The following is a 15,242-nucleotide window of genomic DNA, read 5'->3' on the forward strand; positions in this document are numbered from 1 at the left end:
ATGCATCATTAACTTAAATTTTGTTTATATAAAAGGGGAAAATGCAAATCAATCATCTACATAAGACAGAGAGCAAACTGGTAATTGACATAGTTGTCCTGACTGGAAAGTTAAATGAAAAGAATACTGACCTTCCCTTTCTGAGATGAGATGGCAAGGATGCTGCCCCTTTGAAAATTTCTTGCTCCTTGATTTCACCGAAGTCTCCGTCATACGTTAGCTGAGGTGGGTGACTCACGTGGCCAATGGCATTTGATTCTGTTAAATAAATCCCATGTATTTTCACCATAGAGTCCCCCATCGTAACTGTTTCTTTGGATTCCACTCTCTTTGCTGTAATAACCAAGGAAACGTTTTGTCAAAGCATTTCTTATTTTAGGAATCACTATCTTTCAATATATTTTTTTCAATCCAAGAATTTATACAATTTTAAAACTACATATGGGGCTTCCCTGGTGGCACAGTGGTTGAGAGTCCGTCTGCCAATGCAGGGGACATGGGTTCGTGTCCCGGTCCAGGAGGATCCCACATGCCGCAGAGCAGGTGGGCCCGTGAGCCATGGCCGCTGAGTCTGCGCGTCCGGAGCCTGTGCTCCACAACGGGAGAGGCCACAGCAGTGAGAGGCCCGCGTACCACAAAAAAAAAAAAAAAAAAACTACATATGACTTAAGTGATCAAGTCTGCAATTGTACGGATAAAGCCTCCCTGAACGTATGCAAGACCTCACCACTATTTTAGGTTTGACATCATCAATATAGCAGGTAAAAATGAATAGAATCTTAGCTCTATTAGCTTTGCGTCTACCTGTAGGTAAATACTCTAATTGAGGTTTATGAACTACCTAAGTCCACATAAATACTTCTGTGTCCCATAACAATTCTTCTTCCTGAATTTGATCATGTTAGTAACTTTTCATTCAGAAATATTTACTGAGTACCTTCCTGATGTCAGGCACTGTCCTAAGCACTTGGGATGCATTAGTGACAGAACAAAGATCCCTGCCCTCATAGGGCTTACATCCTAACAATACACCTGTTTACACAATAGACAATAAGTAACAGACCATAATAAATGAAGTGTATAGATAATAAGTGCTATGGAAAAAAAGCAAAAGTAGAAAAGTGGAGAAGGGTAAAAGGGGATTGGGAATTGGGGCAGGTAGCAATTTTGAACAGGTGGGCATGGCAGGCAAACCCTTACTGGAGGTAAGGCATCAAGCCACCAGATGATGAGGGACAGTATTTCCAGCAGAGGGAACAGCTCGTGCGGAGGCCCAAAGGCAGGAGTGTGCCTGGCATGCTCAAGTGGAGTGTGTGACGGGAAGGGGAGGAGAAAGGTGATCAGAGAAGCAGGGGCCGGCTCTTGGAGGCCCAGCAGACGACTCCCAGGCGGGGACACAGGAGGGCACTGAAACACTTAGAAGGCTTTCTAAAAAGGAATAAGATAAAGTTGCAAAAAGGAAGTCCAGTCTCTGAACTGAAACACCTACTGTGTTTACGGCTACAGATCCTTAGACTTAAAATACAACACTGTTTCTTCATCAGCAAATTGACATTAGGAAGAGCTTACCCACGATGCTGCTACTATACTCTAGTCCGTGATAAAATATGTTTTTCAAAGGGGCAAGAGGGATGAGCTTCATATAGAGAAACAGTTTTGCAAGCTTTTCCAAAATGACTCAAGGTTTCCTTTTCTGCACTTGAACCATCGACCAATAAAAACCAACAATAACAAATCCACCTCGTCTGCTCCTCTAAGCTCCGTGCTTTCCAAACACTGAATTTTACAACAGAAAGGAACCTTAGAGATTGGCTAGTCTAACCTTCATTTTTCAGATGAGAAAATGGAGAACCCAAAAGGTAAGGTGACCAGTCTAAGGTCACAGAGCAGGTTCGGGGAGAGCCGAGACTGTATGGTGGGGAGAGCATGGGCTTGGCATTCCATCAGACTTGGGGTCAAGTACAGGCTGTGTGATGCAGGCAGCTCACTCAGCTTCTCTCCCCTTCCTCAAGTGGTCCCAAGTGATAATGGCCTGGTAAAGTGACTTCTGTGGTGCTAGCACACTCAAAACCCAGAAGTTATGATCATTATTATTAATAGAACCCACGAATCCTGACTTCTAGTCCAGGGCTCTCTCCACAGCACCAGACAACCTTAAATATCTTTAGGTCTGAATTACAACGCACATACTTCATTTTAGATTACAGAGCACTGTTAGCCTGTCCCTATATTTTAGTATTTGTTTCTTTTACTCCACAAATATTTATGAAGCATCCACTGCCATGTGCCAGATGCTGTTGCAGGGGCTGGTGGTCTAGTGGTGAACTGAGAAGTCCCAGCCGCCATGGAGCTTCTGTCCTAGAGGGAAAAATGCAACCCTACTTGTGGATGGAGGAGCTGCAGTCCCTCTGTCTTCACAATCTACTGGAGCGAGCTGTCAGTTATTACTACAGCGAAGAGTGGCCCCGGGGGGCTTCCCTGGTGGCGCAGTTGTTGAGAGTCCACCTGCCGATGCAGGGGACATGGGTTTGTGCCCCGGTCCGGGAAGATCCCACATGCCGCAGAGCGGCTGGGCCCGTGAGCCATGGCCACTGAGCCTGCGCATCTGGAGCCTGTGCCCCGCAGCGGGAGAGGCCACAACAGTGAGAGGCCCATGTACCGCCAAAAAAAAAAAAAAAAAAGAGTGGCCCCGGGGCTCACTCTTACTCCTGCTAGATGTCCACCATTCAACTGAACATGAGTAACGATGCTCTAGGTCTCTCTGGAAAATATGTGCAGCACGTTGTACTAATTTTGTAACAGATCATGGTACACTTCAAAAGGATTCTACAACCAGTAGCCTTACCGTGTAGGAACTGTCCTGTTTCACAGATATTTTCTTTGGCACTTACTATAGACTACACCCTGTTTCATGCTCTCGGGCTTCAAACAGAGAAAACCACTTTTCCTACTGAAGTTGTTCAGTCTAGTAGGGGAAACAGAGAGGCAGATGCATCTAGACAGAGATTCAGTACAGTGTGGTCTGTGCCAGGTAAGGACGAGTAAGAGAGCAGGGGAGTCCTGAGGGGTTGGAGTTGGTCAGGGAAAGATTCATAGAGAAGATGGAGCCTGAAAAGCATTCCAAAGCGTTAATAGGAGGCCAAAAAAGAGTTCTGAAAAAAGGGAACAAAAGTCTGGCGTGAGAGTCAGCTTCAAGTGTGTCGAAGCTGTACAGTCAAGCAGGACCCCATGCTTAGAAGGGCCTTGAACTTGGTTTAATGATTTGCTGTTGCCATCTTGAAATTCTAAACAATTTTTGAACAAAGAGCTCCACATTCTCATTATGCCTGTGTCCAGCGAATTATATAGCAGACTGCATGAGGCATGAAACAGCAGGATGGGTGTGGGGAACTGTAAGGGTTCCGTATTGCTGGTGCGCAGACCAGAGGCAGGGGGTGTAGGCAGGCAAAGGAGAGGGGCGAGAAGGGCCTGGAATGTTAGGCTGGGGCAGAACTATGCACGCTGCACAGTGAAGACTTCATCCCCTGGACCAGGAGTCAGCAAACTGCAGCCCCACCAAATCTGGCCTGCCGCCTGTTTCTGTATAGCCTGCAAGCTAAGAATGGCTTTTATATTTTTAAATGGTTGAGCAAAAAAAAAAAAAAAAAAAAAAAAGAAATCAAAAGAACAATATTTTGTAACATGTGAAAATTATATGAAATTCAAATTTTAGCAGCCATAAATCAGTCTGCTGCAATGGCAGAGCTGAGTAGGTTGAACAGAGACTCTATGGCCCACTAGGTCTAAAACATTCACTCTCTGGCCCTTTACAGAAGAAGTTTGCCAACTTCTGCGCTAGGTCGGTGTTTCCCAAACTGTGTTCCCCAAAAGACAGATTCCACAGTCAAGTAGGTTTGTAAAATGCTGGGCTGAATTTAAATGAAACAGGTGACTTTACTAGATGGCCTTCCCCACCCTTTACTATGCTCACGTGCACTGCGGCTCTCCAAGAGGGAGGGAAGTAGGCACAGATTGAGCACAGGACCCTTCCTCCAAGGAAAAGCTATTAATTTTTTTGCCAAAAGTGTTCCCTGGAACAGTTTGGCAAGCTCTCCTTTAAGCACGGGGGGGCCCTCTGAAAGGTTTTCAGCAAGAAGATGATGCAAATCTAATTTTTATTTGCTTCCTGACCTCTTGTCCCTTATGGCACACGGAGAGAAAACCATCGTCTTTCATGGCCCACTGGGATGAAGGGACAAGGCTGCTGCTCACAGCCATGTCTGCGTGGGCGCTTGGTGCCCACGTTCTGCTGGCTGCTCCAAGGGCCAGGGTCCTTGTGCTGACCGACCTGCAGCCCCCCCAGCAAGCGGAGGGTGGAGCAGGAAAGGAGCGCTGAATGACCAGGGACAAGGCAAGAGGTGATAAAAGCAGTGGGGCAGTGTTGGGATGGAGAATACAGACCCGGGGATATTTAGGAAGCCCACGTAGGAAGCCTGTCTATGGTGGCTAAGATGACAGAGATCGTGAGAAGGTGGAGCCTGCACTGAGGTCTCCGTCCAGCTGGAGTATGGGGGGCGTTAGCAACATGGTCACCTCCAGCCAAAAACCCTATTTGAACACAAGTGATTAAATTGCTGGCCCTACAAACACGACGACACACATCTTTTCTTTCACTTTCTTCAAACAGGAATTCCAAACCTGCCACGGCACCAAACCAGCCCTGCCTGGGGAGGTGTCAGCTACTAATGACTTCACACCAGGGGCAGGGACATTCCCTCTGTCTCAGTCTCCACCACAGGCCTTTATAGCCTGTTAGCCAACAAGGATACCTTTTCTAAAGGTATCAAAAGGATACCTTTTCTAAACAATAGGAACTCTGAAACAAGCCCAGGAGCTCCTGTACAAAGGAAAATGAGTCCAAGGCTGGAGCATTAGAATGGTTTTTTAAATTGGGTGATGTGTGCTTTTAAAAGACAATGACTTTTTACTGCCTCTGTTTCCTGGGTGCTGACGCAGACCCCAGGGATGATGGGAGTGGTGAAGGGGGCAACTGCCAACAGGGTGGATGGAAGAACAGAAACAGGGACATGCCTCGGCTGGTGGGGAAACATGTCTCTCCTGTCACCTTCACACACATGGCAACAGCTCAGCAAGCAGCAGGATTTTCAAATGGAAGCCACCGAGAGTTAAATGTGTGCGGCATTCAGGCTCTGAAGCAAAAACATCTGATAAACAACAGCTCAGCAACCCTCACTCCGGCTCTGCCATCCTGTTTACAAGAAGTGACCCTGTTCCTATCTGAGCCTGACCTCACCCTGCACCGTGGCTCCCGAGCCCGTTGCCTCTCACCTTGGCAGGGACTCAGCTCCCGTAAGTACCAATTCTTTCTTATGTAACTGGTCTGACTGGGGCCCTGGTGGTGCAACATCTGAAAAGTCCCTCGGGTGAGTCTAAACGTGCAGCTACTATTAAGAAACAGAAATCAGATGATGTCTCTCCCTTGCTCAAACCCTGCCCTGGCTTTTCACTGCAGGAAGAATAAAGTCCTGGCCATGTCCCCCCTGGCCCGGCCCTGAATGGGCCCTGTGTCCTCAGCTCCCTCCCCCTTCCAGCCACATGGGCCTTGGGGTCCACCAGCCGAGTCTGCGCCCATCTCCGGCCTCAGCTTCAGCCTGGGCACTGTGTTTACAGATTTCCGCCCGGCTGCCTTCTCCTCATTATTCACATTTCAACTCAGAGGCCACCTCCTCAAGGACACCTTCCAGAGGTGACACGATTCCTCCTGCCACAGTCACTCCCTAGCCCAGCATCTAGCTCACCTTCTTCTTAGCACTCAGAACCCAACTGCTGTCTTACTTCTTGGCTTTCCAGTTTATTGCCTGTCTCCCCTCACGAGCTCTTTGAGGGCAGGACTCTGTTGGCCTAGACTGGCACCTGGCAGTTAGTAGGGGCTCAATAAATACCTGATTGACTGTTAGAAAAGAAACAAACTGGGACATCAAGGTAAGGCAGATTGCCTAATTACACACTCCGTACGCCATCGAGGTGTGGCACGCACACCCTGCGCTGTCTCTGTCTTTTCCTTTCTCCTTGATTGTACCTCTTCAGCTGCATCAGGGATCATTAGGGACCAGACAGGAAAATGAGTGCAGTGGGCGGGGGAGACATGGGGACTGCAGATCATATCCCGGGCTAATGGGGCTGGGGGCTACTCAGCTCAATCACTCCCCATGGGGGCTGCACAGAAAGCGGGCCCAGCGCTTGCCAGATCTTCCAATTTTTCACAAAAAGTCATACATCTAGATTCTTCCATGAGATCTTCTACATTTAAATGTTGGTGACTAATTAAAAGAAAAGGCTTGTATGTCAAACAAGTAGGATCCTAAGGTGGTGGCTTGTAACTTTGGGGATCATCTTCAGATTATCTCCTCTCTCTGAGTGTAAACCTATCCCTCCTCTTCATCAATCCTGTTGACTGAAGGAGGGCCAATTCTATCAGCCCCTGTTAAAGGGGATTTCTAACTTTTGGGGCTACATATAGTAATGATAAATTTGTAATGTAAATATAATGTATAGTAAACTTGTAATATGATCCTGAACACACGTGTACGTGACTGAAGTCCTTGAAGCCATACTAGCATTTATTGTCTGCAATGTGCCCTGACATTTTCCATTCTATTTTATTCTACTTCATTGTTTTAAATGTTGGTGTGATCCACTAAATCGATTGTCATCCAACTAACCGGACATTTCCTACAGTTTGAAAAACTCTTAAGTGTGCCCTGGACAGGGGGTGATGCCAATTATTGGGGGCATTCCTCAGGATGTGAGGTTTTTAGCTTCTCTGTTTCCAGGTTTAGATACATGCCAGCACTTCTGTGGCCACAGGATAAGCCCATTCAACCTGTGGTTACATTTTCACATGGGATCAGAAAGGTATTTTCAAAGACCTAAGCTTAGCGTACATTATATGAATCTTAAATATGCCTAATGAAATTAACAACTTTTTGAACTCTAATTTAGAAATGATTTCCAATATATCAATACGTACACGCATTCATTAAAGAACACTTATCCTAATATTCTTTTTCTACCAAGTAACTTTTCTTTTTTTTTTTTTTTGTGGTACGCGGGCCTCTCACTGCTGTGGCCTCTCCCGTTGCGGAGCACAGGCTCCGGACACGCAGGCTCAGCGGCCATGGCTCACGGGCCCAGCCGCTCCGCGGCCTGTGGGATCTTCCCGGACCGGGGCACGAACCCGCGTCCCCTGCATCGGCAGGTGGACCCCCAACCACTGCACCACCAGGGAAGCCCCAAGTAACTTTTTTTAAAAAAACCTTAATAAACACCCATAAAATGTTTCTTAACCAGCTTTTGCACAAGATTAATGAAGTTAACATAAAAAATCATGTGCAGTTTGAAAAACATCATATAAAAATAACTCTTGTGTGCAAACTCAAGAAACATGCTTGCCCCCAGGTTTTAAAGGATGTTATGTGGCCTTACGCTGAGCAGGAGGAAGGGTCATGTCTGGCAGAAGAGCCCCCTGCGAGGCCGCCCTGTGTAAGCGCGCCCGGGCACTGCTTATCCTTCTAATCTTCGTGGGGTCCACTGGGGGTTTTGGAAAGGAATGGCAGGGATCCTCTTCTGTGGCAGGAGATGCTGGAGGTTTTGGTTTCTGGAAAGAGATTTTTTTTAAATGATTGGCATGAGTTTGTCTTGAATAAGACTCACCACGCAGAGCTGGCCCTGACACTTCCAGAGGAGCACAGGGCTTCCTGCCTGGCTTCTCCCCAGCCCCCTGGTTCTCCGTCTCGTTGGCCCACCTTGCTTAATGTGTTAGGTATATAACACTTTTTCATTGTTTTGTCAATTATATTGTATGAAATACTCTACTGTCCTGCTTAGTGTATTTGAAAAAAAAAGGTTTACCCATGCCAGCAAACAGATCTCTACAAGAGACTATAAAATATGGTATAGTACATTCAACATACTTTGTAAATTTTTGTGTTCGATTCAGCTCAGAAAACATTTATTGGGCACCCACATGTGCCAAGAACTGTGTGGAATTTAAATACTACCTTTATATATTTTGGACTTGACAGAAGTATCTTTTTAATGATATAAAAAAATTTTTAATAATGTAGATTAAAAAGTCACAAAACAGAAGAGCAATAAGTAGTCTTGGACTTATGATATGAAAATGTTTTATTTGCTACATCTCAAAAATTCTATGCTGATACCCTTAGAAAAGGGACATTACTAGCAAAATTCCAGTTCCTTAAAGACTTAAAACCACCTGCATCAAGCACTGTGCCACCCAGAGCACCCTCTGGCCTAACCTCCAGGTGGCAGTGGCCTCCAACCCAACCTGGGGCCGCAGCCTCACAGGGGCCTAAACTCCCACTTTTTGCCTGGTGGTGTTGCCTGGTGGCCCAAGGCAACAAGATTATCTGTCTATGAAAGCACAATCTTATGCAGCAAGTGCTTCTAGCTCTCTAGCCAAAAGTAATCAAGTTAAAGTTCCTCAAATCACTTACATACTGTGTGAAGTGAGTGACTCTCAATCCAATAGGTTAATTAACAAATTTTTAAAAAATCTAGTGTGACATTCAAGTCAGATAATATAGAAAAATGGGTGAGGTCATCTATCATATATGACACAGAATTTCACTCATTTTCTCATATACATTAATAGAACACAGACATCTATATTAGTGTTCTCCTCTCAAGAATCTGCTTATTTCAATAACGGTAACATTTTTCAAAATATTTTTTATATCCTCTTGGTCATTTACATCTGTAAACGGTTCATAAACCAGACCCAAAAAAACCGGTTTTATGACTATAGAGATACATTCTTCTAAACACAGTTAAAAAAGCATAAATAAAATAATCAGCATAATAGACAGGAAGAGTAAATGACTCTGAGATCAAACCCACTTACTAGTTATGTGAACTTGGGTGGGCCATTTACTTCTTTGAACTTGCCCAGCTATCAAATGGAGACAGCAGTTCCCTTCTTGCAGGGACACTGATATATATACAAGTCTTCTTATGGAGACTCAAGATATGCTAGCTCCCTCCCTAGCATATCTCGGTAAGCTGCTCACCCTTTACCAGATTTGGTTCCACGTTACTTTTAAGTCTCAAAAGCTAAGGCCCTAGATCCTGAGGCAACCTTGCTGGAAAAAAGATCCCGAATTCAGAGGGGTTTATTCTGAAGGAGGCAACACTCATCTATCTGTATAAATTATGTTATATTTGTTTAATAAAGAGTCGGTTTACTTTACAGCCTCCTTAATTTGTTGCAAAATATTCATAAGAATGTGACTTAGGCCATGAAACTAATAGCAACAATAAAATCTAAGAGTATGATATAGGCAAATAAGTGCTCTACATTTAATTATGAAAGATGAAATACATAAGTATAACCTTCTCAATACTGAATGTGGATTCAAGGTTTTCTTATCTCAAAATGTCTGTACTCTGCAGGTACCTTGCATCTGAAACAAAGATTGAGAAGTCTGCCAAACAATAATAACGCAGACAAAGTAAATGGCTGCTTTTACAGATGCCGTAACTATTAGAAATGTTTTGGGTACTAAATAAACGATCTTATAAAATAGAAAATGTGGTTTTGCAATGCTAATTTTTACCCAGAAGGAAATAACTGAATTATCTCTGGATGGCAAGATAAATCCCCTTAACTGCTCCTTGATAAAAGGCATTATTTTCCTAGTGCAAAATTAGTCATTGCTTGCATAATAAAAAATTAGTTCCATTTTACTACTGACCTTTACTAAATTATGTATCGCATTTAAACCTATACCTCATTGGACTACTTAAAATATAAAGTGATGCGTGTGAAGCATTTTTAATTCTCCAAGGGAAAACGAAACAAGCCATCAATTTCTATCATGTCAGGTTCTACAAAATGTTCTTTCACTCTGTGGAGCAAAATGGCTTTTTTGAAGCACAAGAGTAAAAATTTTTTCTTGTAAAATTCACTTCATTTTATAATTCAGAGAATGTTGCAAGTGGGTTTAAATCTTCACTTGAGAACCTTACCTCCCTCAAGTTTTGTGTCATAATACTAGCCAGTGACTGGCGTATAATCAAGGTACTGGAAAAGTCAGATTTCAAGATCTGTCCTGTTAGAGAAAACTGCTAGAGTCCCTTGAAGACTGAAAGACTATTTTCATAGAACAACCCAATCAACGAAGACAAACCCCCTAGAATATTTAAGGGGTCTGGCTGGCCTTGACTCTCATCCCAGCACGGTGGGCCCTGACCAGCTTCTGACCTGGCTCCTCCGGATCACCAGCTGGGAAGGTGGGGTCCCACTCTACATGAGGACTGGAAAAGGGGGTCCAAGACCTCCCATCTCAGAAGGTTGCTGTAATTTAATCTGTAAGGCAACAGAACACACACACACACACACACACACACACACACACACACACACACACACACACACACACACACACACACACACACACACACACACACACACACACACACACACACACACCCCTCTTTGGATGTGGCAATTGTAGGTGCATTTCTATTACTATGATTTTCTCCACAGGTCCCCTGGCCTCCTCTGTCACTCCCAGCATGTGATTCACTGCTGTAATGTCACCCTTCCGTTTCAGAAACAGTGAAAGAAAAAACACTGCTTTGACATTCGCATTCTGCTCATTCTTACCCTGGACCTCCCCTAGTCCAAAGGTATATATGGGCTTCTAAGTCCCTTTCTTTTTAAAATATATTCAGTTTTGTTTTACTTGTCAAATACTTGGAACTCGGTTCCTATAAAATACAAAAACGGGCTGAAACTAATCTATGCTGTGAGAAGTCAGGACGGTGGTCACCCTGGGAAGGTGGTTTCTGGGGCACTGGTGATGACCTGTTTCTTTCTTCTTCAATGCTGGTTACCGAGTCTGTGGAGTTTGCGTAAATTTATCAAGCGGTACTCTTATGATCTGTGTCTTTTCAGTATGTCAGTAAAAAGTTTAATTAATAAAAATACCTGGGGACTTCCCTGGTGGTCCAGTGGTTAAGACTCCATGCTTCCACTGCAGGGGGCACGGGTTCCATCCCTGGTCGGGGAACTAAGATCCCACATGCCACATGGTGCAGCCAAAAAAAAAAATACTTGGAGCATAAATAACTAGGCTTTGTAAGTTTCAGAAACATAAGGAGAACTCTGTTTTGACAATGATAATGATGAAAGACAAAACTTCCTATTTCCTCAATCTCTTTTCCTACTTTATACAACCCTGTAAATCGGAACATCAGCTAACTAACCCGAGTGGCAGAACGGAAATAACTATCACTACACAACAGCCCCACGTCTCAGAGCTGTCGTGGGAAGGGGGAGAGCTGCTGAGAAAGAGAAAGCTGTGCACGGCACACCTACATAGAAGGTGGATATAAATGCTCATGGCAGACTGCAAACCGCAGTGCTTTCCCCTGACTTGTAAGATTACAGGTGCTAACGGGAACCCTGGTGAGCTGGGACCAGGAGTGTCAGTTCTCCTGTCATTCTCAGAAGCCCAGGGCGCTTCTAAGTGTAGGCAGCCCACACCTGCTGGAGGCTGTGGGAGGAGCACAGGCCAATAAGGGGAGGGGGTGGGCGGGGAGGGGACAGAGAGCTGTCAGCCTACAGGTGCAAAGAGTTGAGAGGATTTGTTAAATGTAGGAGCTGGAATGGGTCCCTCTTCCCTGCCTGAGGGCTGCATGAGGAACTATTAAAAGGCAAACCAGCCTGAGAAAGTGTCCCAGATCCAAAAAGTGCTGAAATTCAATTGTTTAGGTCTTCACAAATTCTTTCAGCAACTGCATCCTTAAGGAACTTAAGTATGTACCACCCCTCCCCCACCCTCTAGGGGTCGTTACCTCCCTCCCCCTCCCTGGGCTCCCATTGACCCTGATCTCCCCTCTTTGTCAATTTAGTGGTCACCAGAGTCAAAGGGTTCTTTAAAAGGTCTAGTGGAAAGGAGGAGAAAAGGTGGAAGGGGAGGTAGTTATGAGGCCACTTTCAGGTTTTTTTGACCGGGAGCTCCAAACTTTAATTATGGTTTAAAACGAAATATACCTGAGACCCTTAAATAATCCACTCCAACAAAAAGACTCAAACTAACGGAGTTATTCTTAGCCTGATTTGCACATAGCACCCAACCATTCTGCCGTAAAGAAATTTAACTGCAGTGATCCTAAACAGAGGCAAATGCCAACATTATCTTTGCCTAACACCTAATCCTGCAGTCCAAGAACTATACTTTGACAGGGACCATGTGAACTCTAAAAATTTAGATTTTTAGGAAAGAGTGAGTCCCCCCAAATTACAGCAATATTAAAAACAAAGCATAGGAGTCAAACGACAGAACTGTAGAATGGAGAGCCACTCTGCAACAAGTCAGACCTACTGGGCTGCTAAACCGGGGGCCCTCTTGCTGTTGCTGGCTCAAAACCCAAGTGGTTTCCAAGGCTGTAGGTACAAGAAGCCATACGTCAACGATGGCTGACAAAATACAATACTTATTGCACACTGGTTCATGCTTCCTATTCTGGAATCTTATTTTTGTCATCTGCAATATAAGAACAAGTATAATCTTCCTCACAGAGGCATTTTGATGAGTACTTTGGGAATATATGATGCATTTTGAAACAATCGGGGTCATTTGGGCACGGACTATACATTAAATGATACTACTGAGTAACGTTAATTTTCTGATCTGTGATGATAGCATTGTGGTGTAGGAGACTGTCCCTGTTAATATGAGATGCATGCTTAAATTTTTGTGGAAAAAGTCTTATAAGGGCTACAACTTACTTTAAAATAGTTCATCAAAAACAAACATACGGGGCTTCCCTGGTGGCGCAGTGGTTGAGAGTCCGCCTGCCCATGCAGGGGACACGGGTTCGTGCCCCAGTCCGGGAAGATCCTACGTGCCGCGGAGCGGCTGGGCCCATGAGCCGTGGCCGCTGAGCCTGCGCATCCGGAGCCTGTGCTCCGCAACCGGAGAGGCCACAACAGTGAGAGGCCCACGTACCGCAAAAAAACAAAAAAACCCAAACATATGCACACACAAACATACACACACATAAACAGTAATAAAAATTGAGAAGCAGCTTGACTGACGCCCCAGTTCCATGAAAGTCTAAGGAACTGGTATCACCAGGTACTTGCGGTAGCAGGGGCATAAAGGCAGGGGTGCCTAAGGAAAATTGGTTGAAAGTCTGTGTAACTCCTTCCCTCCCAGCTCTACGCAGTCAGGCTACTGAACCCAGGATTAGATGGGGAGTGTGTTCTTCGGAGAGGATGAAACAGAGGGTCTCTGAATCAGGCTAACCAGGCACAGTCAAGAGTCAGGATACTTAATGTAAACATAGATGTTAACTGAATATTGACATACTGAATGCTAGGCATTCCTACCTTCTTCCTCCTGGCTCCTAGAAGTCAGTGTATGTATGGTCAGGCCACTCAAAATGACTGATCTCTTGCTCTCTGTACATCCCCTGCACGAGCAGCATCTGCTTCACCTAAACCCTACTCACATGACTGACCTTCCTACATATTCGCCCCTGACCCAGCTGGTGACTGTTCTAGTCTTTAGATCAGAACATCTCCACCTGATAGCTTATCAAAGGGGAAGTGAAGGGCATGCACCCCTGCTGGTTCCCCTGGTAACTAATGAGCCAGAGAAATTGCCCCCTATAACTGATGTCTCTATTGCCGACTCTGGGCTCTTTCTTCAGTCTTAAAGCTGGGCAAGCACAGGCGTTGCAGGCCTGCAGGGTACAGCCCAACAGTTAGCAACCAGTCTTTATCCTCCAAGAAATATTCTACAGAGAATTGAGCAGCCCACAAGGAAAGCCCTAAAGATATTGCTATTGAGGGTCTCACAAACAACACAGCCCAGCCAAATCCCCCTAAATGCAGGTTTGCGTAGATATCACCTGTGGGTTGACCAATCCATTCCACATGCTTCCCCTCTCAAATAAGAACAGCCAAACAAGCAGCGTGAGCTATCAGAAGAGAGTCTCTTACGAAAAAAAGAGAGACCAAGGCAAATATAAAACTGCAACAGAGACACAGAGGACAGACCATGTGAACACAGGAAGAAGATAGCCATCTATAAGCCAAGGAGAAAGATCTGAGAAGAAATCAACCCTGCTGCCAGCTTGATCTTGAACTTCTAATCTTCAGAACTGTGAGAAAATAAATTTCTCTTTTTTAAGCCCTCCCCCCAACATACACAAAAGCAACAGAGATTTTAAAAGAAGCAAACAATTAAAAAATCAAAACTACCATTAATATACTGAGATAAGATGCTGCAACCATTAAATAAGAACAGAATACTATACATTTAAAAAAAGATAATTTAGAGGGGGAAAAGCTTTAGGAAATTAAAAATATCATAGCAGAAATGAAAAGGACTCAATAAAAGGATTAGAAGATAAAGCCTCATCCAAAAAATGATGAGAACCAGAAAAGAGAAAATAAGAAAACTGAAGGGCCAGTCCAGGGGATCCTATATCCGAATAATAAATTCCAGAAAGGGCAAAAAGAACAGAAAAGAGGGGAAGACACATCAAAATGATTCCAGGACATTTCCCAGAGCTGAAGGGTACAAGATTTCACATTGAAAGTGCTCAGCATCAGGACATTTCAGAACACTGGGAACAAAAAGAAAAAATCCTATAAACTTCCAGAGAGAAAAAACAGCAGTCAAGGTCTCAAATAATTCATTTCCCATACACCCTTTCTCAAGAAGCTATTGGAGGGAGTACTCTGCTAAAACAAGAGTAAATCAAGAAAAAGGAGGACTTGGGATACAGGAAATACAAAACCAGCACAGGAAGGAGTAGCAAGCTGTGTGCAGATGCCCAGGGCAAGTGGTCCAGGAGGGAGTGTGAAAAGTTCTCCAAGGAGATGAATCAATACCTCATGTGTCTGAATATATGAAGGAAATTTAGGCCACTGGAGAAGAGTTTGGAGTTGAAACAATAATAATACAAAACTAAAAGAGCAAGGCAATTATTAACACCAGGGAAAACAAAGAGTGGTGCAGGGAAGGAGAAGTAATCATCATTAATCATCATTAGTTCAAGGCTCAGCTATAAACAGAATTTATATAATCACACTCAGAGAAAAGGGATCCAACCAAAATTATGATATATCTATACTGGGAGTAGCAGTGGGGACAGAAAGGGTGAATGTGTTGTAAAGAGGTGTGTGGGAAGACAAACAA

At 44.4% G+C, this 15,242-nt stretch overlaps 1 protein-coding gene across 1 annotated transcript in view; it reads right to left on the minus strand.

Annotated features, from left to right (window-relative positions):
* ARMC2 (armadillo repeat containing 2) overlaps positions 1-15,242 on the minus strand; it is a 188,257-nt gene that overhangs the window by 83,809 nt on the left and 89,206 nt on the right. Inside the window, exons 5-6 of the mRNA XM_060167399.1 lie at positions 7,486-7,657; positions 132-333 (exon numbers count right to left, since the gene is read on the minus strand). Of these exons, the coding sequence (XP_060023382.1) occupies positions 132-333; positions 7,486-7,657 (374 nt within the window). The remainder of the gene's footprint in view (positions 1-131; positions 334-7,485; positions 7,658-15,242) is intronic.

The sequence above is a fragment of the Lagenorhynchus albirostris genome, chromosome 12, assembly GCF_949774975.1.
Source record: "Lagenorhynchus albirostris chromosome 12, mLagAlb1.1, whole genome shotgun sequence".
NCBI lineage: Eukaryota > Metazoa > Chordata > Mammalia > Artiodactyla > Delphinidae > Lagenorhynchus > Lagenorhynchus albirostris.